We start from the raw sequence: 24,805 nt of genomic DNA on the forward strand, positions 1-24,805 counted from the left end.
TTCCTATTATTTGCATTAATTACGGAATCTGATAAACTCGCGGTATTGATGTTTCACAATTGTGTGAATCTTTTTTTTGGTTGTCTTCTGTGTGGTATTCAGGCGGATAGGTGAGATGTCTTGTTGGCAGTATATTGTGTTTAAAAGCTCTCGGGGTGGATTATATTTTAAATAATAAATGGAGTAAATTATTTTATAAATAATAAAAACTCCTCAGACTAGAGTTGCATAATTTCTGTTGAACTTCAAGACAGATATTAAAAGTTATAAAACTGAACAATAAAGAGTCAATCTGGGATAAGTTGTGGCTGAAGACGGTTTTAGTCTTTATCGCACATCTTCAGAAATGATGTATTTACAGAAGGAGACACTGGACTGTCAGGTTTAATGTCCGAATTAAAATTTTCAAAGCAGACATCATCACAAAGTGTTATGAAATTTAAGCAAAACAAGTCAAGCAGACCTATGAACAAAGAATACTCAAAAAGGCTTTACCTCTAAAAAATGTTTACTTAGACATTTAGTGTTTGTTTTATAAATTCTCAATGTTTTATTGTATGTGATCTCAGAGTCTTTCGTTTAAAAAAATCTTCCATCTCATAGCAACGATTCTGAACAGAACAGAAATATTACTCACCCAGTACCCAGTTGTGGGGTGAAATTGCAGCTTTTTAATGATAACAGACAACAGAATAAATGTTATGAAATTGTCTATCATTTATACGCCGTCGTGACAAGCATCAAACTTTGCACACCAAACTTTCTTCTCAAACAATAAATAATTATAACGTTATTGTGCTCACACACAGACACAAACAATAAGGTACTGTGCACACACATCTTGTCATTGTTTATCGTCTGTAAGATTAAAGAGTGTGTGTAGCATTACGAGATTAGCTTTTCAATTTCATTATCTACACATACTTGGCTATTAACTTTCAGCTGGTGCTTTGGTCACCGTTGACCTGCTGGAACAGAGATGCACATTGCATATCTCATTATGCTTTTAGCTAGGCTATCTCTCTGAAATAAAATATAATTGAATCAAGGAGTGAATCAATCTTTATAATGTCACAGCTTTATTAAAAAGCTTCAAGAGAAACAGTGTACATGAGTAACTGACGATACTAAATTCACTCTTATGTGACTCTTTCATCTGTGGAACACAAGAGAAGAAATTTTGAGAAATCTCAGCAGTTTTGCGTTCATACAATGAGAGTCAATATTGTTTGGTTACTAGCTATCTTCAAAACATCTTATTTTGTTTTCTTCAGAAGAAAGTCATACAGGTCTAAAATGGCATGAGTGTGAGTAAATGATGAAAGAATTTTTAGATGAACTTTTACATTTGCCATGGTGAAGTCCATTCAGACTTATCTATGCGTGAGTCACCGCTTGAGTCATTCAGACCCAGAACACACCTGAGAACTATTCTGAATGACCATCAGAACTACACATTCATTACGATCTGCACTTCCACCCCCACAAAACAAGCACACGACAAACAAGTAAAAGGAATGAGAAAATAATGTCACTTTAGAATCGGTGTGACTTCCAAATGCGTCTAAAGATAGGATTCTTTTTCTAAGACTTTAACAAACCTCTAAAGACCTTCAGTGAGAGTATTTCGAGAAGAAAAACAAAAGTGGGAAGAAGCGATAATAAATAATGAGATGGAACAGCAAACCTCGGGGGCATTAAAAAGCATGACTCCAAATGAACAATCACAGTGTTTCTCTTATAAAACCCAAGATCCAGCTCATCCATCTGGCTCAGAGCTAAGAGCTTCTTTATGGCCATTTCTATAGCAGGTGTCACTAAATGCCTCTCCTGACACATCTACCCTGCTGAGGCCTGAGCTCCAAGTGACTGGCTCCCAGCAACCAGAGATAATTACAGAACATTGACATTGCAGGGCCTTCCATACTACGGAGGCTATTTGTAGACCTCTCGCTTTCCTTTAACTGGCTTCATGCACATCCCTCTATTTCTATTTTTAGGCAACGTGACATTCTTGCATGCAGAGAGGGGAGTGGTGCATGAACTTACCCAGGTGAGAGAAAGAGATCAGCAGTATCATTCCTGTTCATTAATATGCAGTGTCCTTATACACAATGGATGCAATAAACAGAGGTTATCTGTGACCGTGACACCAGGAGAGAGACTGATTAAATAAAAAAACTACATTCTACATTTGTTCTCTGGACAAAGTGAGTCATAGTTTTCACTGAGAAATGGACTTAAAATGCCTTTGTTTGATAGGTATTTCTTGCCTTTGGCTTTTTTGGCTATTCAGTAATTTCAGAGCCAAAACAATCTGGATCATTAACAGGGAATTATGAAAGAAAATCCTTGGTAAGACTTGAATACTGGGTTCTGTGCTATTTTGCAGACTCATTTGGCTTTTTTCTATCATAGTACATTTTGTCCACGTTCAAGAGTTACAGCTTGACCCTGGTAAGGTGCAGAGTCTTATGGTCTAATAAATGGGATGTTTATTTTTATTTGCCATTGAGGAACAAAAATGATTCCCTGTGAGCCAGGTTGCCATGGACACAACAGTGTCTCTCCATTGATAAGAACAGGTTAGTGGATGTAATTTATATGAAGTAGTTTGCTAAAGACACACAGCAGAGACATTTTTTGGCGTTTCTTAATCGTAATATCATGAGTTACTGGAAACAATAACATGATCACTGGTATTGTAAGTGGACGTCAGGCCATGTTTTAAACAAGCACCATTGAATTTCTGACGGGTGCCATTTGGCTACAATAAAAATGCAATTAAGATCATATTATTATATTTTTTCTAGTGAGCAATATAATTTAGTATAACTTATTAGTGCACAATATGAGTTGCATTTGTTCAAAATGCATTCCTTTTAATCAGAAAAAAAGTTTCCACTACACCATTAAAATGCTTGCACATGCCCGCCATCTAGTGGTGTGGGTTTGAAAACAACAACGATTACAAAATAAAGACAATGGGGAAATACATCAACATTAAAAAGAGGCTGATTAGAGAACAAACCAAAATGTTAGTTTATATTTAGCAATGTGTTAATATCACACACTCTTTTTCAACATCTTTGAAACCTCTCATTGTTGAATTCTCCCAAAAAACAACATTATATTAAAAAGTACGTATTATTAATTGTATAATAATTTGAGTTATGGTGTTAAGAAATATAATTATATTGGTATTCAAAGCTAGTTCTGCTCATACCTCTTCAACAAAAATTGTCAATTCCCTTTATTTCCACGGGAGGGCGAGATTCTACTGTTTAAATAATTCCTGGATTTCCCGTTAAATAGAGAATGTCATAATTTTCTTGAATACCATTAAAAATAGTCGAGCTTTAATTTGTCAGCATTTCAATAATTAAAAATACATATATTTTTATTAAGTACCTCTATTTACTCCTGAATGTACCTTCATAGCCTTTGTTGATAAATAAAAAACAAAGACTTATTCAGTAATAAAATGACTAGAATACCGACCACCACTGAAGAACATCGCAAGACGAGGTGACAAAACGAATACTAACACCGGATACCGTAAAAAAATAACCATTCATTTGAAAATACACACTGAGCAGTTTAATTACGAGAATCATTAGCTAACATGCAACATGCCTGGCTAATTAATCGTAACTTCCGGGCTACTAAGCTCCGCCTACCAGACTTTAAGCACGTCCTTTCGTCCTGATTGGTTGGACATCCGCATCCGCAGCGCACAAAACTGAACTTGAAGTCCTGAATTCTCACTATAACTGATTACGCTGAAGACCAGTTCACCTCATTTTAAACAACATGAGAGAGTCTAGGGAGTGTGTTTTGACTTTCGACACATACTTTTAAGAAACCAAGAGGAAGTTTGTCGTTCCGGAAAACTTTAGGACTGTTTTTGATTCGAAGGTGAGTCATTTAAGATGACAAAAAAGTTTACATCATGTTATTTAAAGCGTTAACAGCTTTCCCTTGTCACACCTGGACGCGTCTGATGAGCTAGTGTTTTCATCCTTTTTGGTTTTCATGTCATTTAATTTGGTTCGTTATTTAGGTATACACTTGCAAACATTATTTTAATAATATAGAAAAAAATCATGTTTTTAGTTATATTTTTTTTATCGCAGTATTATGTGCACGTTCATATTTAAACATTTATAATCTAAAGGTCAAACATTCTACTCATTGTCTTATGTTTTTACTTTTTTAATCTCATTTTAGCTCATTCTGCAGTTAACTTCTGTATCATTCTCAGCCTGTGATCTGGTATCTAGTTGTCTCTGGTCTTCATCAGTCTACAGCTCGCCTCTTTTTAGATGGATGCTGTTAACATGCCATAGATTTAAAGCCCTTTATCAAACCTGGTGATAGTTCTTTCATTCAAAGAAGAGTTTATTTTAAACTTTTATCCACCCTATTTTTTACCATGTATAGTTTCACTATGCTATGTATTGTGTAAAACCAAAGTAACCACAAATCTACCCATGTTTATTTGTAGTAAAACTTTGATCATACAAAAACGTGCGTATTGCACTTGTTTATTTATAAACACACTGCTTTATTTTTAAACAAACCATGTTTTATTTTTCTTACTGATATGTAGTTGAAAGATTTCCTACGTGGACAGTAGACAATTGATCTCCTGCGTCCTGTGCAATCCAAATGATTACTCCGCAATAGAAGCAACATGTGTGTCACATCTGTATGATCGTACAGTGTGTAGTTCAGTAGCTTGCATCTATATATTTGGGACAACGCTCAGGCTGAATAATGGCATGAACCCCGGATTGTTTTTCTTTCTATGCACCCCCACCTCCTCCCCTATCTCCACATCTGGCCAACATCACGCTACGTAAATAAATCGGAGTGACATCCACCTTTGTACTGGTAAGCCTGCCTGGGCATCCGGCCAATCACGACGACCCTTTCTGTATCTTTGGTTCACAACCCTTAAAGGGAAAATGTGGTCTTTTAATTTATAGCATATTTACTTTCTAAACATGGGAATTAATTTGTGTGAGGAGCTGACAGTGCTCTGGCCTTGGGGAGGGCTGTTTGATATCTATGTTTAGAGGAAGTGCAGGGAAATTTTTAAAGTACGTGAGTGAGTGCACACATCTGGAGGAGTTTTTAGGAATTTGGATGAAGGGGGAGGTTCGGTGTCTATCTAAACGGAGTTGGTCATGAGGGTCGTGGAGAGACTTGTGTATGGTACGCCGTCGAGAGAGGTCGATCTGATCTGTCAAGAAGCCGGGACAAAACATTTAGTTCTGAAGTAAATTAAGCCAGACTGACTCTGTTTTTTTAACATGTTCCTTACGGGCCTCTGATTGATCAGACTATTTTGTGGCTGATTTAAATCTGCTGCTTTTAGTATTGTTTAGAAGTTTGTGTCTGTAGCCAAAAATCACTCCACACAATCACCACGGGCTCCTCTAATTCAAACGCTTTTCCGTCCGGGCTTGGAATGGAAAATCAAAATATCTGAAAGTGACAGAGCTGGTTCTCATCGGAGCAGATGGAAACAAATTTCAGACGTAACCGTGTGTGATAGTCGTTCTTGAGCTTTTGATTGTGTTGTAATGGGACTGCATTAAAGGTCAAGAGTAAACAACAGGACACATATCAAAGCTCAAGTTTGGTAATTGTCTTCAATAAGGGCCTCCATCACTTTCTCTTTTCTTGTCATTGGTCAGCTTTTGTACAAATTTGGTCTCTGCTCCATCATTTTTAGAAGTTTTAAAGTTACAATCAAAATTTTAGTTCTTTTAAGGAACTGCCAGAAGTCCAAGGGCTTCCCCATAGGAAGTGATGCAGGCAGCTGACTAAATACAGCTCCTTTTCCTCTAGGGATGTGGAGAATGTTTTCTGTAAGCCAAAAGTAAATCAGAGCCCCTGGAAAGCTGTGGATTCAAGCTGGGAATTCAAGCTCCATTTTGGCTAGGGTTTCAACATGTGGTAATGGATCTGAATGTCAGTTCAAATCTAAGAGATCATAACTTTCAGCTCTTTTCTTTCTAGCCCTACTCAGTCCAAATGAACTTTGGGTAATGATTTGATAATTTCTTGTGGCCAGAGGTTTGATTTAATGTGTTAAACAATCATTTATTGTTTAGTAAGAAACTACATAAAGTTTAAAGATTCCCCTTAGGGTGGATTTTGAACAGCAAGCAGGCAATTGTACACAAAGGACTCATTGACTAGACAAAATCTAATATTCATAAACAAAGCCCTGACTCACTCCTCATGCTGCGTAAAACTGTAAAATGACGTGGTCTGGTCTTGCCCTCCTTCGAGTATTGTGTTATGCAGTTTCGTGGAGAGACGTTCATAATGTGCCACAAGATTTGTCCTGTAAAGCATGTTCCAGTGGTCTCTGTGGGGGTCGAGGGTAAACGTACAAACAAAGACCCCTGTGTTAGTTGTTGAGGTCTCCAGCGGTGCCTCCTGCCCACTCTGTAACCAGATTAAATGGGGTAATTTAGAGCATTTTGCATCACATTTTGGCTATTCGTGACCATCAGCATGCTTTATCTCATCCTATACATCTAAAGTTAATGTGTTCTCATGATGTTTATTTTTAGATTCATTGTTATAATGAAAATGAATGTCCTGGTAATGTAGAATCAGTTTTGAATGGTAATCCCAGGATGTTCAGGGATCTGTCTTTTTGAGAGCGTGCCGGAGGCTTCTGTAGAGATGTTGTAAGCCATTATCTGGATACGACGCCTCTGGGACTGGTTTTGAAGGTCTGGAATTCTGATCATTCCAACACACAGAAAAATCCTGGGAGGTTTGTGTCATTATCTCATGCTTGATTCCTCCCGTTCTGTGTGGTCGAAGGAAAACTCCTCACTACAGTGCTGGGCATGATGTTTTTTTGTTGTTGTTGCAGAATTTGTATGATCAGGCACACACATTTATAATGGCTTTTCTTTGTATGTCACAGTTGCTGGATTTGAAGGGAGGTGATCATGATGTCTGATGCCAGTGAAATGTTGGCAGCTGCGCTGGAGCAGATGGATGGCATAATTGCAGGTACAGAAAAACTAGAAATTCGAGATATCACTGCCGGCACCGAGGGGGTATTTAGACTTTGTATGAAGAAATCAAACTAATGCATGTAGGGACAAAGGAAAAGTTCAAAATGAATGTTTGAAGGATCTCTGTTTGTGATTCTTGGAAATAATAACGGATCATTTATAGAATATTTTCGGGACATAGAAATGGGAAAAACTGGTTAGCCTATCAGTTTTTGCAGATTTGGTTGAGCTGCAAAACTGCTTCCAGCCAAAGCTTAGCGCATAATGAGGGCCATTACAAGGTTTTTCCACTATTTCAGCACTGATGAAATCTAATGCTTATTCAGTACGCTACCACAATGCTGTCCATCTCTGAGAACATCAGGGACACATCAGTGAGCAGTGAAAGTCAGTGCTTGGAGTGAGAGGGATTTTTTTCGGAAGGTTCTGCTTTTCCATTCACTCATCTGACAATAAACCATCAGGTGTCCTGCCATAGTCCTCTGACCTGAGCTTTGATCGGGTTTTGTTTTAAAATAAGCTTTAGCAAAAGTTCATTTAAAGGGCTGTTCAAGTTAGCGAAGAGGAAAAACGATGTCAGTACGCACTCATTATTTCTATTAAACCGAAATCAAAATTCACCAAACCATACCAAGCCGATCTAACCCTGAATCCACGTTTCTGCACTTGTCACAGGTTCTAAGGCCATGGGCTACACCAACGGCCTGTTTGATTGTCAGTCGCCCACTTCACCCTTCCTGGGCAGCCTTCGGGTGGTGCACCTTTTGGAGGACATGCGAGCTGCGCTGGACCTGATGGATCCAGAGGAAAAAGAGAGCCTGCGCAGTCAGGTGTCTGAAACCACAGCTGAGGGTCTGATGGAGTGGCTGCGAGGCCGACTTGTGAGTGTTCCACAGATTAATTACAAACTGGTGTTATTGCACAAATAATTCAGTTAAATAATGTAGTCATGTGTTTCCCTGTATCCTCGTGGTGGCTTTTTCCATATGTTTAAATAAACTTTTTTTAAGTTTAGGGAGTTCTGTTAATAATTTAAAATGGGCTCTATGTACCTCAGAGACCTTTTAAAGGGTTTTAAGAAGTCATAAAAATCATGATGTTCATGCATATTTTACTTGATTTTGAGGTGGATCTGTTGCAAAATTCCAAAAAAGAGTTTTGCATACAGATGCTTTGCCTTGTTAGCTTTGATAATTCTTGCAGTAGGTTAGGATGCTGAAATTTTGTGTAGGAGAGTTTCTCTGACACTTCCTAAAGTTTCATGATTTTATTACTAGAGCTCACTGACCGCCCTGGTCACCGCCCTGGTAAGGTACTTAAAATAAAAAAATTTACAGCTTTCCCAGTAAGCTTGGAGGTTAACACTTCTGTCTGAATCTCACACCAGCCCTATTGTTCTCTTCAGAATCCAAATAGGAATATGTTGGGGTCTGGCCAAGTAGGTTTTAGTGGCATAGTTTATTTAGGTGTCATTTGGGTAAATGTGAGCATTAGGCTGTGTTAGGCATTAGGCATTCATCACTTTACATCGGTTCGACACATTTACAGTATGCAAACTGACCCAGACATGACCTGTCTGGTGCTAAAAAATGCTGTTTTTTTTTCAGTATAAAGGTGACATTGATTTGATGCTGGAGTTTGCCAAATTTAATGGTGAAATTTGTTATTTCTGGAAAAAGTTCTGAGAAAAATACTATTTTTAATAGTTTACACATGTATGTGTTTGACATATACTGTATCTGTCTCCCTCCAGTTTCCATCTATAAATCAGCATGTGATTCATCTGGATTAAGTGCATTTCGGCACTTGGTCCTTATTTTCCATATTCAATCTGAAGCATTGAAGCAATGCTTCATGAAATTTTCCCTTCTGTGCATCAAAAACATCTAATGTGAAAACCTGCTCTCACATGGATCTTGTATTCTTCAATTTTTGTGTAGAAACCTCACATGACTCAAAGCGGGCTGCACGTGCTTTCTTCTTTTGACTGCCTATAATTTGACCAATCAAAAATACAATGGGTCAAACACACTTTTTCCACTTGTTATATGTGTGTGACTTTTTGTACAGAACGTATTTTACATATTTTATTTTAGTTTGATTAGTGCAAAAAAATCATATTTACTCTTCCATATTGCAATGAATTTCAAAATTATTTTCTCATTTTAATTTACTTCCGGTAATTTATTCTAGATTATTTCCAGGTTTAAATTGGATTTAAAACCCCACAAATCCTACAGTAGATCCCGTCTTACATTAAATTTATATTAAACACTAGGACACTAAGCTGTTGTTTATATTTCCAGACTAATGGCCATGGGACTGCAGCTGGGGATTCGGTCTATCAGGAGCGTCTCTCCCGCTTAGAAAGCGACAAAGAATGTCTAGTGCTGCAGGTGTGTTGTTAAAAACATTTAGAGTTTCAGACTTTATAGGTTTTGCAGGTTTTTCCTGTTGGACTTTCTGAAAGTTATGCCCTGCTGCTTTCCTATTTGCTATCTGATTACTTTCATTGTAATTAACAACACACACATATTTCACATTTTAATTCCTCAGGTGAGTGTTCTGACTGATCAAGTGGAGGTTCAGGGAGAAAAAATAAGAGACCTGGACACGAACCTTGAGGAGCACCGCATGAAGCTGAATGCCACTGAAGAATTACTACAGCAGGTGTGATAACGGACTGTACAATAACCAAGATGCATGCTCTGTTGCAAGAATCATTTCAGTGAAAGTGAAAAATGAAGTTAAATTAAAGTGATTCATGTTTCTTCACCCTCATGTGGTTTAAGCCTGTATGGTTTTCTTTTATCCATGGAATCCACATAAGGAAATTGGATGAAAGTCCTGGATGCATGATTCACACTGTTAAGCTCCAGAAATTGGAAAAAAGACCAAATGTATGTTGGTTTTAACTGAAAATCTTTGCTTTCATCCCCATTTCTTTAATACCGTTCATTGTAGTATGGCATGCCAAGTTTGACATTTGAGGTCAATGAGCATCTCAGGCTCCCAAAATGATGAAAAAAGCACCATAAGGGACATTTCATGTCAGTGTTCTTTATTTTCCTTCTTTGAACTGTTCTACTTAACAACTCGGAGATAGAATAATTTAACAACTTAACAAAAACTTTTGTGTTTTGTGAAGGAGCTGCTTAGCAGGAGTGCTTTAGAGACTGAAAAACTGGAATTGCTGACCGAGATATCTAGTCTGAAACTAAAACTGGCCGCCGCAGAAGGGGATCGTAGAGAAAGCACGGTAACTATCATTTTATCACACCATCGCCACTACAAACGTTCCTGGGGTGCATGGGGCGCAGTGCCATAGCTCTGAAAAATGGGTGTCCAAAAATTAAACGGAACCTGAAAAGTGCTCCAAATGCAGAACAGATTAAACTGAACTGACAGGCCGAATATTTATTGAAATTAGACGTGCTTATTATGGTTTGACCATCCTGTGGTTCCCTCATGATTTTCATTGCTGCTTAAGTCAACTGTATCCAGCTGAAGGTGAGAGTACCAGAACTATTTCCTGTTATAAAAATGTTTGCGCCCGTTAAAAGTCCAGACTACAGTGGACTCATTCAGCTTTCTCTTACTTGCGTTAGCCGGTGGGGAGTTACGGTTTCAATAACCAGAAATCCTCTGCGGACTTAAAGAATGGGCTGGGTTTCCTCCACGCTAGACTTTAATATGGGTTTAATTTTTAAGTGTACTATACAGATTTTTCACTCATTTGGGTTGGGTATCTTTAAGGTTTATTGCTGAGCATGCAATGTTTGTTTTTACATACCCCATATTGTATCTTAATAGTTGCATAATTTGTACACATTAAATTAGAAAATTTTATCGAATATAATTTAGCCATTCCAACAAACTAGCAAATTTTTAACCATTCAATTTACATTTGTATTAAACTGTACACAAAATGTGTTGTTCGTCCATTATTAGCATTTTGATACTATTCTCAGCATCTTAATCCTTTAACTCACAGGAAACGCGTTATTTGTCTCCGCAGGGTCTTTATCAGGAGGTCACCGACATGCGCCTTGCGTTGACTAACATGGAATGTGAGAGACAAGAGTATGAGAGAAATCTTCACTGTACCAAAGTAAGAACCTCATGACATGTGATCATTACACAACTCAAGATTATCAGCGCTGAAGTGTAACGGCAAGCTCACATTTACAAAAGAGAAATCCCAGTTTATCCTTTATTTCTGTCTATTGGACTACGTCAAGCATATGAACCTCTTGCACAAAACTGGAAGGGTTTTATGTAAAATGGTAATAATTTAGGCCTAGAACAGCATATGCTTTGTATTTTTTTTTTTCAAATGCATGCAGGGACGCAATGGCTTATTTGTAGTCACACGTAAGCCTTTAGCAGATGCAAAAGTGATAAAAAAATATTTGGTGCAAATGTTTTGGATTTGTCAGGAGGAGCTAAAGGCATTACAGAAGCAGCTGGAGGAGAGGGATCAGGCTCTTAGCAAACTGCAGGGAGAAACCCACCTTGAGACCACCACCACACAACAGTCACAACGTGCAGAGAAAGGTAATAAATAGCAGAGACTGTACTCTAAAACATTTTGGGGAGAGAATTTCTGCCAACAAGTTCTAGGAAAACATTGTGTAGGAATGTATGGAGTAAGGCTATGCATGTGTAGGCAAGCTTTTTGATGATGACCAGATTTTTGCTGTAGACCACCCCACCACTCACACAGATGTGTTTTTTTAAATATTCCTGCAGTGTATCTCAGCATTTTTTCGTGGACTGCTATTAATTTCTACCTTTCGACATAACAAATGTTGGCAAAGTCTTCACTGTTGTTTGAAAATATTCAACGTGATGAAGCCAGAAATAACACCTAACAACCCAGAGTTGTTTTCTGTGTACAGACACAGAAATCCAGCGAATGAGGAATGCTGTCGAGTCTTTAAACGCATCTAAGGAAGAGAAGGTATGAAATGATATGAAGTCTTATTATGACACAAGAACCACCCATAATTGTTTTAATTCACACTTCTTGACTTTATGCTTTCAGGATCTTAAAATAAAAGAGCTGCAGACGCACCTGATGCGTTACAAGAGAGTTCAGGATATGGGGACGTCAGTGCAGGTATCAAAGGGTGAGCTGTCAATTGCTTGCTTTTATGCTTTGTTTTTATTGTGTATGCTTTGATATTGCTCAGACAATTTGGTTAGGGTTTGTTCAACTTTAACAGTGTGTAGCCAAACGTACACTGCCCGTGTTGACCATCCACAGATTCATTTATTTTTGAGGACATATGCAACAAACTTCAAATTTAGCTTTACTGAATTTGTTTGTGGTGCATAGACGTGAAACGATATTTCCCACAAAGCTTTACTCGTCGTCTCATGTTTTCTCAGACAAAACCAGAGAAGAGGACACACAAGGGGAGCTGCATGAAGGGATAACTAAAGAAGCCGAGACTGAGGTTGCAGAGGATACAGATGAAGTATGTGGACTCCGTCTCCCTCGCATAGGGTTATGTACACAGGATGTTCCACAGACTTCCTTTACGCCCCCTCCTCGCAGTGCTTTTCATTGTGATTGAAAATAACAGTTTGGCCTTTATGAGAATTGTGGGTGTTGTTTGGAGGAAGTATCCTGTGATGTCATTTCAAACTTACTCATAGTCATCAAAAGTCTGACATGTTAAATGTTTCTGCTCATTCCTTGTCTCCTGTCGGACTCTCTTTAGCCTCAGCTCATTCCATGCACAGAACTCCTTCCTGAAGCTGACGTCTCCACGGTGACCGCACCCAAACCTGCAACGGAGAGCACGCTAGGACCCCACGCACGAAGAGCTACAGAAAGGTTTGTTTACTGTACTTGCCTTGAATAACAGACTCATGTACACAGTTTTTTCTAAAGCATGTTTACTGTAGTTCAGTCTCTTTCTACCAATGGATGTAACTTGACAAAACATGCAACCTTCCTTGGGAATTAATTTGTTCGTTTCTTTTAAATTTGCTTTTCAGTGTCTCTCAAATTCAGCAGACAGAGAAGCCTTGTGCGGCGAGCAGCAATGAGGTGCTTAAATATTTTGTTTAAATATTTTATATATATTTGGCATCATGCATTCCTCAAGTCTATCCTGGTTAGGGATGTAACGATTCACCGTGAGCCGGTTGAAAATCGGTTATAATGAGTGACGATTCAAATCGGTTGAGGTGTGAACTGAATCGCAATACATTTTTTGAACAGCAGGGGCCGCTATTTTCACTGCAAACCTAAACGTGGACATGCTGATATTTCTTAAATGCAAAAAAATCCAAGAAAAGCTCAGACAATATTAGTTTGTTTATATTAAAGAGACTTTTTCTATTATTAATTTGTTATAAAATTGCAGTTTAGTTTTGTTATTTGAAATAAAACATTATTTTAGTATACAAAGAAACGTGAAGCATTTAAGAAATAATGCAAGGGACGTTGTTCATTTCTAATTTGTTTCAACTCATTTTGTAAAAATAAATCGTGAATAAATCGCATCGTGAGATCAGAATCGTGACTCGCATCGCATCGTGAGCTGAGTGAATCGTTACATCCCTAATCCTGGTGGTAGACCACCGACTCCCTCTACAGCACAGACCCTAGCAGCATTAGGCCATACTGAGTGACATCATCAAGAGCTATTAACCGTAGGTCAAAAACAAGCTAACAAAATTGTTTTTTACCTAATAAACTGGTTTTGTTCAAATTTCTTTGCATCTGATTTGTTTGAACTGGAAAATCACTGGAGGTGGTTATTTACAGAATTTATTGTAGTAGCACATCTTTAGTAACATTTATATTTTCATATGTTAGGATGGAGCCGGTAAAAATGGAGCCTCGCCATGCGTCTCCCCCACTCAGTCCAGCTCGGGGGGCAATGACAGTTTTGGCTCCAAAAGAACTCGTTCCTCTTTCGGACGTGGTTTCTTCAAGATGAGAGGCCACAAGATGACAAGCAGCGCACCAAACTTGGGTGAGTTAAGCCACATAATATCTTATGTGTATAGGTTTATCATATACACATCATATATGCTGTTTGCAGTCACCCTATGTTAAGCATGTTGCATGTTAAAAATACCACCCAAAGCATTGCTGTAGATGAAACCTAATATTGAAGCATTTTGTTGGTAGATGAAGGACAGCGGAAAGGAGCAGAGCACTTGGACTTGGCTGGAGTGTCACCTCAGAAGACACAAGCATTGGATACGCACTCGCCTGAAGGGAAGAAGAAATCAAAAGGGATCATGAAGTTTTTTGGAAGGTCTTTTTCTGTTTGCAACAATCTTAATTTTATTGTATACAATAATAAGTAGTGCCAAAGTCAAAACCGCATATGTTTTTAAGTTTTCCTAACTCTAAATAAAATCTTAATAAATATAAAGGGCAACTTACTGGAAAAGATTTTATAAAATGTATTGTTGTTGCTGTTAAATGGAGAAAGTCAAATGTTTTTTTCCTAATGTATGTGTATAATTCCTTTATCAGGAGGAAACGAAGTCAGTCAAGTTCGGACGATCTAGATGAATCTCCAAATGCAGAGTTTAAGAGAGGTGGAGTCCGAGCTACAGCAGGTCCCAGACTGGGCTGGTCACATGACCTGCAGCGACGCAATAATAAGTACATATAATTACAGTTTGAGACTTATTATTGGAGTCATTTGTTTTTATGCAGTTTAACATTTAATATTCTCATTGTCTCTCTCAGTGAGCCGGACAGCCAATTTTCACGCTGGAATAAAGAGCAAGTGTGCGAGTGGTTACAGGAACAGGGGCTCGGGTTGTACATAAACCAAGCACAGCAATGGATCCGCTCGGGAGAAACTTTGTTGAAAGCATCTCAGCATGACTTTGAAAAGGTAAACTGAAGAAGCCAAACACATATTTTGTGTTGATTGTTAAATATGTATGTCTTATGTGTAAGACGTTACTTACTGTACCTCAGGAATTGGGCATCAGGCACCCTTTACACAGAAAGAAACTGCTGCTGGCCCTTCAGGCACTGGAGTCAGAGGATGAAGATGCATTGGGAAAACTGGATTACAACTGGGTTACTCGTAAGTGACACGGTTACAATTGTATTTTCACAGCTAGGATACATGCCATTATTTTATATAAGTAATGACGTGGCATTCTATTTGTGATCATACAATTGTAATTGTATTTAACTTTAACATTTGTTTTAAGTCTATAATAAAATCACAGAATAATTTTAGTCATCTCAAAGGGTGGCTGGATGACATTGGTCTGCCTCAGTATAAGTCTCACTTCGATGAGGGCCGGGTGGATGGACGCATGCTTCACTATATGACTGTGGTAAGTGATGCTCAAGTCAGCTTTTTCCATTGTTGCTGTGTAAAAGTGAGTTTAACCCTTACCCATAATACCTTTGGTCAGGATGATCTGCTTGGTCTAAAAGTAGGCAGCGTGCTCCACCACCTCAGTATTAAGAGGGCCATCCAGGTTCTACGCATCAACCGCTACGACCCCGACTGTCTCCGCCGTAGACCGACCGAGGTAGTGCATACACTCTTAAAATTTTTTAAGTGTTTTATTTTATTTTTTATTCATTTGTCTGTCAAGTATTCATAGAAGAGGTGGGTTTTAAGTAGTTTTTTGAATGTTGTGAGAGATGTGGTTGACCGGACCGAGTTAGGAAGAATGTTCCACCAGGAAGGAGTTGTGAAGGAGAATGAGCGGGAAAGCGATTTACAGCCCTTGTGAGAAGGCAATACAAGACGCCACTCGTTTGCTGAACGCAGGGCTCTTGATGGGGTGTAGGAGGGTGTGAAAGTATGCCGGTGCAGATCCAGTGATAGTCCTGTAGGCAAGCATTAGTGACTTGAAGCTGATACGGGCTTCAACCGGTAGCCAGTGGAGAGAGATGAAAAGGGGCTTCACGTGAGCCATTTTGGGCTGTTGGAAGACGAGGCGTGCTGCTGCGTTCTGAACCAGCTGGAGTGGTTTGATAGCCTTTGCAGGAAGACCAGCAAGGAGAGCGTTGCAGTAGTCCAACCTTGAGATTACCAGGGCCTGGACAAGGAGTTGTGCCGCATGCTCAGTGAGATAGGGTCTAACCTTTCTAATGTTGAATAAGGCATATTGGCATGACCGCGTTGTCTTTGCAATTTGATAATTGAAGGACAGCTGTTCATCAAATATGACTCCGAGGTTCCTGGCTGTTTTGGAAGGAGTGATTGTGGTATTGCCAAGTTGGATGGTGAGATTGTGTTGCACCGTGAGGTGTGCCGGAAACACAAGTACACAGTACAACCCTGTCTTGGCAGGGTTCAGATGGAGGTGATGCTCTTTCATCCAAGCTGAGATGTCTTCTAGGCAGGCTGTAATGCGAGCTGCTACAGTGGTATCGTCTGGGTGAAACAAGATGTAGATCTGGTTGTCGTCAGCATAACAGTGATACGAGAAGCCGTGTGCCCGTATGATGGGTCCCAAGGATATCGTGTGGATGGAAAAAAGCAGCGGTCCAAGCACCAATCCCTGAGGGACCCCGTGATCATGTGGTGAGCAGTGGACAGCGAGGCCCTCCATGACACCCAGAAGGATCTGCTGGAGAGGTAGGATTTGAACCAGTGGAGAGGAGAGCCTGATATTCCTAGAGATGACAGGGTTGCTAGCAGTATTTGGTGATTGACAGTGTCAAACGCTGCAGATACTGTAGGTCTAGCAGAATCAGGACCGCAGATTTAGATTCCGCTTTGGCTAGCCGCAGTGCTTCTGTGACCAATAGCAATGCAGTCTCAGTGGAGTGGTTTGTTTTTAAGCCAGACTGCTTGTCAAACAGTAGTTTGTTCTGGGATAGGTAGAAAGACACATGGTTGAAAACTGCCCTTTCAAGTGTTTTTGCAATAAATGGAAGGAGAGAGACAGGTCTGTAACTGTTGGTAGTAGAGGGGTCCAATGTAGGTTTCTTAAGTGGGGCGTGACCTGGGCCTGTTTGAATGTGGATGGAAAAGTGCCGGTGAGCAGGGAGGTGTTGATGATGTGTGTGAGTGCAGGTGTGAATGGGACGTGCGTGAGAGTGAGCGTGTCGTGCCTTGCGTCTTGGGTGAGAACACAGTCTGCGGGGGAGTACAGGAATAAACTGGAAACACATGATGTTAGTATAGAATTAAATGAAAGCAAAGGTATGTTAAATATACCGATGTGCCTTGCCGGTGTCTTTGCTCCGTGGAGTTGCGCAGGTAGAGTCGCAGGTCTTTACTCTCATCGGTCTTCACACGAGGAGGGCTGAACACGAGGGTAAGAGGCACCACTTAAGTATGGGTTTAGATTAGCGCGAACAGAATACAGCTGAACACGCCTTCTCGATTAGCAAAACAAAGCCTGAATGACTTAAATGGGCCACGAATCAAAGAGCAATCAACTATAGTTTTGCACTTAAAAGCACGGAGCTAATGTCTAGCCATAACGAGCGGCTAATGGAAACTTAATGTGACTTCAGTAACACAGTACCCAAGGGTAGAAAAACACTAACACCTTAGCACTCAGTCAACGAGTAATTAAATAAACAAGCTCAAATAATCTTAACTAACAACAGGCAACTGTCCAGTTCAACAGTTAAAACAAGGTAACAGGGTAAATAGCAGACTTACGCACTACTGCAGACTACTGCAGAGTCTTCGCTTCTCTGACATGTGGATGTTCTTCAGATGTTAAAGGTTCTTTATGGAACCAAAAGGTTCTTCTATGGCATCAAAGAACCTTTTGAAGCACATTTTTTTAAGAGTGTACTTATGTGGTGATCCTTTTTATCCACATTGTTACTTTTTCATGTGTATATGACAGATTTTTGTCTGTGTGTCATGTTCTCTGTTTAGATTAACCCCACACCGGCTGAAATCTGTCAGTGGACCAATCACAGGGTGATGGAGTGGCTTCGCTCGGTCGATCTGGCCGAATACGCACCCAACCTGAGAGGAAGTGGAGTCCACGGAGGACTAATGGTAAAATAACTTACTAATAACTGCATATAATGTTTTTATTTGTGCAAGAGTAAATTTCTTAATGAAAGCGTTTTTTTTCTTTACCGGTCGGTAACTTGTGTACTTCAGACTGGAGCAGGCAGTCTGACACGAGCCCTGCCGCTCGCAATATCCTTTGACATCATACAGTGGTTGCGTGCACACAGTTCCCTGTAGCCTACTAAACAACTTGTCAAAGTAGCTATGTTCTGTGCATCCCAGTTTTGAGGAGAGATGTGAACTGAAATGGTTGTCGGTCAGAATTGCTTGCGTGAATGTTTTTTTTTCTTTAAATCATTTTGCAGTGTAGCCAATAATAATCCAACAGTTTTCGTTTATTCATATTTTTATCTTATAATGTTGAATGACACTTTTTAATTAAGTGTTTTGTTGTAGGGATATAGAGCTCAGAACATTCTTTCAGCAGTCAGTTATAGGCCTAATATTGGCTATTCAAGAAGGGAGAGGTCTTTTTATTTGGTTTTAAATTAATCCTACTTGTTATGCTCAATTTTATTTTAAGCCATATTGTATTATATTGAAATGCAAATAAACATTTTGACCATTTATGCAATAGTTTAAAAAATGGCTAAATAAAGAGTAGAAATACGAAAAGCCATGTTCGGCCTTCGGCCAAGGATTTCATTTTTATTTGGCTTTGTCGAAGAATTTTCATTTCGGTACATCCCTACATATTTCTCTTATTTTCTTTTCATCGTAGGTTTTAGAGTCTCGCTTCAATGTTGAAACGATGGCTTTGCTTCTCAACATTCCGCCAAATAAAACACTGTTGAGACGTCACCTCGCGACCCACTTCCATCTTCTGATCGGTTCAGATTCTCAGAGACAAAAGCAGCAATATCTAGAGAATCCAGATTACATGCTCCTCACGGCCACAGCCAAAGTGAAGGTATAGAATGTCTTGGAACAACACATGAAAGTTTGTTTCTTATTAAAACTCTACATATTGCCGATTCACCATTATGTATTAAACCTAATCACTTTGATCCTTTTTTCTTGTTACCTCTTCGCTTTTTAGCCAAGACGTTTGTCATTTGGAGGTTTTGGGACATTGAGGCGAAAACGTCAGGAGGATGCAGAAGAGTACATTTGTCCCATGAATGTGGAGATGCCCATGAGCAGCAGCTTTCACAAAGACGTTCACAAATCTGAAGACGGCTTGGATCAACTGCAGCAGGTACAGACAACATTGTGGACCATTGTGGAATGGTCTACTTATAATTGTACTTGCAGCTAAAATATTTTGCTGTGTGCAGATGGAGGACTCTGAGGGGACTGTGCGACAGATAGGTGCATTCTCTGAAGGAATCAATAGCCTAACAGTGAGCGTGTCTTCTTATGTCTTCTTATGATATAATGTTCACTGTGATTTGTAATTTTAGATCCTTTTACTTTCTCCAGAGCATGCTGAAAGAGGATGAATTTTTGAGGGATGATTCCTCCCGTTCGCCAGAGACAAATGCCACAGATGACAACTGAAATGTTAACTACTATATAATCTGGAAGCTGTAAAGTGTATTAATTGCCTTTACAGTAAGTGTTCAAGAAGCCCAACACTATGATTTTACAGTGAATGCTGTTGTGTTGTATTTTAACAGGTTACATAAGCCAAAGACCAATAGGCTACCTTAATAAAAACAGTGTTTATGTGAAGGTAATGGTTGGCTGAATGTAAACCGGTGTTTTGATTGTAAATGCCTTTTGTACTTTGTGGGAGGGGAGTATGATATTATATAATAAAACACTTAACTTTGTGCTAAGTAGCAACCTTATTTCACAAAATCGTAGCATTCTGAATAAAAGACTGTATGAAGTGACTACCAGAAATTTGCTGGGGGGTTTTGCAATGGGAGATTAAGTCACTTTCCAATTCTGTTCGGTTTTCTATAATATAAAATTAAAAATTTCTAATAATGTATTTCTATGAAGTGTGGAGCATGTTTGAACGTTGCTCAAAGATTGGCGCTAGACCAAATCTGCTGGAGGAACGTGTGCTGTGATTGGACATTACGCAGTTAGACAGCAGTAACCATGACAGGCGGACGCCCCCAACTGTTCGACTAAACACATTGTGAATGCCTGGTCGTGCCCACCATTTATGTCCCAGAGGTCCGGACGTTGGTAGTTTTTTCATGGTGTATATTAAAAGTCGTGGTAAAATTGCCTAATAGGACAAACTGTATTTAGTGCTGCCAATATTGTACAAAACACCTAGATAACTCATCTTAGATCTGGTATACCTCAACTAGACCTAGATAATAAGACCTTCACTAGTTCATGCTAAACCTCATGACTTTGACTGCGTTTATAGATATGGTTTATAGGTTAGCATATTTATAGCCTATTTAAACAACAATATTATTCCTGTTCTTTAATTTTCTTTCTATATTATTTTAATTTCACCCATTTTAATAAAAAAAAAATCTGGTAATATTTCTATAAAAATATCAATTGAACATATGTTTACATATCACTGATAAACATAAAAAGACAGATATGGGTATTTAATTTGTGCTCCAATTATTCTAAAATGCACCTATCTAGCTCAAAGTCTTTTTTGTCAGTTTTTGGATCCCTGTATTTCTAAAATCCTGTGTGCATCCCCGATTGAACGTTGGCAATCTTGCACTTAATTTCAATAAAATGTGGAAAATGTCTTGGTTTTGGTGTTAATTCATTTGTATGAGGTATAGCTATAAAAATAAATCCAGTAAGTAAAATCAAGATACAATATTTTTAAATGCTCAAAATATAGAGAGCCTTTTCCACCATCTTGGGTCCAGTGGCTCAGTAGTATGATCATGGACTTTGGAATCATGTTGCCAAGGGTTCAAGACCAACTTGTTGGTCATTCCTTATGAGAACCAGGTATGTATGAAAAAGACAAAATTCTGTATGTCTCTTACATGAAGTGCCTGGTGGCGCAGGGGTAATGAATACTGGATTTGGCACTTGGTGGTTCAAGGTTCAAGGCCAGCTTAGAGGCCTTGCATTTCTTATGACCCAGTATGAATAAAAAGATAAAATTACCAGGAGAAGTGTCATAAGTGTGCAGTGTCCAGTGGCTCAGTGGTTAATAACACTAGCCCTAGATCGTGAGGTCTGGGGTTCAAGCCCAGGTGTTGACCTGCATGTGAATGGTAGGAAAAGGTTGGCTTCCACACCTGGCTGAGGAGAGTTGGCACTCGGTGGTTCAGGATTCAAAGCCAGCTTAGAGGCCTTGCATTTCTTATGTGACCCCAGTATGAATAAAAAGATAAAATTACCAGGAGAAGTGTCTCAAGTGTGCAGTGTCCAGTGGCTCAGTGGTTAGTAACACTAGCCCTAGATCGTGAGATCTGGGGTTCAAGCCCAGGTGTTGACCTGCATGTGAATGGTTGGAAAAGGCTGGGTTCCACTCCTAGCTGAGGAGTATCATACGGAGGCGGAGCCTCGAACCAAGGAGGAGAAACACTAGTGGATTATCACTAAGAGGAGGAGCATGGTGCCAAGCAGATGGAGCACTAGCAGCAGGAGGAGAGGAAACTGGGCACTGGAGGTGCAGCCAAGAAGGTGGAACCAGCAGGAGGAAGTGGAGCAGTGAGGTGAGACAGTGACAGGGGGATGGAGACAGGAGGGTGCAAGCAGACAGGGGGAATTGGGGAAAGTAAGAGACAGGAGGATGGAGGCAGGAGGAGGTGGGTTAAGAGGATGCAGGGGGAGAAAGGGTGAGGTGGGAGATGGTAGGTGTGTTGGAGGATATGGGAGGGAGAGGCAGGAGGAGGAGAGCGGAGAGGCAGGAGGAGGGGAGAGGCAGGAGGAGGAAACAGAGAGAGGGGAGGAGGAAACAGAGAGAGGCAGGAGGAGGAGACAGGGAGAGGCAGAGGGGAGAGGCACTAGGTGGAAACAGAGAGAGGGGAGAGGCAGTAGGAGGAAACAGGGAGAGGAAGGAGGAGGAAACAGAGAGAGGGAGATGGGAGGAGGAGACATGGGAGAGACAGGGGGAGGGAGAGGAGGAAGCAGGGGTTATGTTGTCTCACACACCAAACCCAGAGGAAATTTTACAGAAAAATAACTACCATAAAAATAAAGGAAACCAAAAAATAAAAGGAAGTTATTTTTCTGTAAAATTTCCTCTGGGTTTGGTGTGTGAGACAACATAACCCCTGCTTCCTCCTCTCCCTCCCCCTGTCTCTCCCATGTCTCCTCCTCCTGCCTCTCCTCTCTCCCATCTCCCTCTCTCTGTTTCCTCCTCCTGTCTCATCCTCCTCCTGCCTCTCCCCTGCTCCTGTCTCCTCCTCCTCCTCCTGCCTCCCATCTCCCTCTCTCTGTTTCGTCCTCCTGTCTCATCCTCCTCCTGCCTCCCATCTCCCTCTCTCTGTTTCCTCCTCCTGTCTCCCCTCCCCTCTCCCTTTCTCCTCCTCTACCTGTAACCTGCTCCTGTCTGCTCCCCACTCTCTGTTTACTCCTCCTGCCTCTCCCCTCTCCTCCTTCCTCTCTCTGTTTCCTCCTCCTGTCTCATCCTCCTCCTCCTGCCTCTGCCCTCTCCTCCTTCCTCTCTCTGTTTCCTCCTCCTGTCTCATCCTCCTCCTCCTGCCTCTGCCCTCTCCCTTTCTACTGCTCCTGTCTCCCCCTCTCTGCTGCTCCTGTCTCCTCCTCTCCCTGTAACCTGCTCCTGTCTCTTGCCTCTCCTCCTCCCCCTCCCCCTGTCTGCTCCTCCTTCCTCCCCCTGTCTCTCCCTGCCCCTATCTCCTCCTCTGTCTCCGCCTGACTCTCCCTCTGACTCCTCCTTCCTCACCTGCTCCAACTCCTTGGCCTCATACTCATCTCTGGTCCTCCACATCAGGCTCCTCCTCGTGCCACACCCTCCAGTCTTCATGTGCAGGTCAGCCACCAGGCTTTGAACACACGACCTTCTGGTCTAGTGTTAGTGCTCATACCGCTGAGCCACAGTGTCCTGCACATTTGTGACGGTTCTCCTGGTAATTTTATCTTTTGTTTTCATCATAGCTGCATAAGAAACATTGCAAAGCTACCATATTTCCTGGCTTTGAACACAGTACCTCCTGCACCAACATCAGTGTTCATACCCCTGAGCCACCAGGTCCTGCACGTTACAAACACTACTCTTGGTAATTTTATCTTTTGTTTCATCATAGCTGCATAATAAACATTGCAAAGCTACCATATTTCCTGGCTTTGAACACAGTACCTCCTGAACCAACATCAGTGTTCATACCCCTGAGCCACCAGGTCCTGCACGTTAGAAGCACTACTCTTGGTAATTTTATCTTTTGTTTTCATCATAGCTGCATAATAAACATTACACAAACTTCAAATTACGATATGCTGGCTTCGAACAGAGTACCTCCTGAACCAACATCAATGCTCATACCCCTGAGCCACCATGTCCTGCACGTTAGTGATATTTCTCTTGGTAATTTTATCTTTTGTTTTCATCATAGCTGGGTTAGAGATTTAGCTCAACATTCAAATCATGCCCAATAAGATTTGAACCTGGGAATTTCTGAGCTAGTGTCACTGCACATACCCCTGGGCCACTGGGACTGGGGTATTTAGTGCTTAAGATGAAAAACACCATATAAAGTAAGATTCAAACCTGGACTTTCACGCACAATGCGTGAACGTTCAACCACTGCTCCACAGAGTCTGCCTTGTTCTTAAAGCTAGTATTTGTTGCAAGTTCTTTGTTTCACAAGATGATAAATACCAAAAGAGTTGGCTTCGAACCGGGACTTTTAAGCGCAATGTGCAAATGTTTAATCACTGTTCCACAGAGTTGGCGATGTATGCAGTTGTTTTGGGGTTAGGTTCTTTGTTTACAAGATGATAAACACCAAATAATGTCAGATTCGATCCAGGACTTTCTCGTACAATGCGTGAATGTTCAACCTCCGTTCCACAGAGTCTGCTGTTCTTAGCACTGTGGTTTTTGGTGCAGGTTCTTTGTTTTACAGGGCGATAAACACCAAATAAAGGCAGATTCGAACCTGAATTTTCACGAACCTGGAATTTCACACACATTGTTCAACCACCTTCCCACAGAGTTTGCTGCTTGTGGAGCAGTGGTTTTTGGGATAGGTTCTTTGTTTTTCAAGGCGATTAAATCCTAAAAAGGAAGATTTTTTCCAGGACTCATGTACAACTCGCAAACTTTCAACCGTCCTTCCACAGAGTCGTGTCGTGCAGTTGTTTTTGGGTTAGGTTCTTTGTTTACAAGATGATAAACACCAAATAAGGTCAGATTCAATCCAGGACTTTCACGTACAATGCGTGAATGTTCAACCACCGTTCCACAGAGTCTGCAGTTCTTTGCGCAGTGGTTTTTGGTGCAGGTTCTTTGTTTTACAAGATGATAAACACAAAAAGTCAAACTCCAACCTGGACTTTCAAGTACAATGTGCAAATGTTCAGCCACCTTCCCACAGAGTCTGCGGTTCTTTGCGCAGTGGTTTTTGGTGCATCTTTTTGTTATACAGGGAGATAAACACCAAATAAAGGGGATTCAAACCTGTACTTTCACGCACAATGCGTGAATGTTCAACCGCCCTCCCACAGAGTCTGCTGTTCGTAGGACAGTGGTTTTTGGGACAGGTTCTTTGTTTTTCAAGGCGATGATTTTTTCCAGGACTTTCATGTACAACTCGCAAACTTTCAACCATTGTTCCACAGAGTCAGAGGTGTGTCGTGCAGTTGTTTTTGGGTTAGGTTCTTTGTTTACAAGATGATAAA

At 40.4% G+C, this 24,805-nt stretch overlaps 1 protein-coding gene across 1 annotated transcript; it reads left to right on the forward strand.

Moving 5' to 3' along the window:
* The first annotated feature begins 3,738 nt into the window (after nt 1-3,738).
* Nucleotides 3,739-20,716, forward strand: ppfibp1a (PPFIA binding protein 1a). Its single transcript, XM_057324111.1, has 25 exons — nt 3,739-3,918; nt 6,959-7,047; nt 7,728-7,933; nt 9,359-9,448; nt 9,609-9,722; nt 10,201-10,311; nt 11,071-11,163; nt 11,492-11,609; nt 11,954-12,015; nt 12,100-12,184; nt 12,447-12,535; nt 12,782-12,897; nt 13,062-13,113; nt 13,888-14,047; nt 14,206-14,335; nt 14,560-14,691; nt 14,779-14,929; nt 15,016-15,127; nt 15,298-15,386; nt 15,468-15,587; nt 17,909-18,034; nt 18,774-18,962; nt 19,092-19,250; nt 19,330-19,395; nt 19,475-20,716. The coding sequence occupies exons 2-25, from the start codon at nt 6,984-6,986 to the stop codon at nt 19,550-19,552; spliced, it is 2,712 nt and encodes a 903-aa protein (XP_057180094.1). The 5' UTR covers nt 3,739-3,918; nt 6,959-6,983; the 3' UTR covers nt 19,553-20,716.
* The last annotated feature ends 4,089 nt before the right edge of the window (nt 20,717-24,805 follow it).

The sequence above is a fragment of the Triplophysa rosa genome, linkage group LG24, assembly GCF_024868665.1.
Source record: "Triplophysa rosa linkage group LG24, Trosa_1v2, whole genome shotgun sequence".
NCBI lineage: Eukaryota > Metazoa > Chordata > Actinopteri > Cypriniformes > Nemacheilidae > Triplophysa > Triplophysa rosa.

Bases quoted from the DNA above. Each gene is read 5' to 3' on its own strand.
- ppfibp1a (XM_057324111.1), top strand. From the start codon at position 6,984: ATGATGTCTGATGCCAGTGAAATGTTGGCAGCTGCGCTGGAGCAGATG. The intron at 10,312-11,070 runs GTAACTATCATT...TTGTCTCCGCAG, and splicing joins GGGATCGTAGAGAAAGCACG to GGTCTTTATCAGGAGGTCAC. The intron at 14,048-14,205 runs GTGAGTTAAGCC...TTTTGTTGGTAG, and splicing joins AAGCAGCGCACCAAACTTGG to ATGAAGGACAGCGGAAAGGA.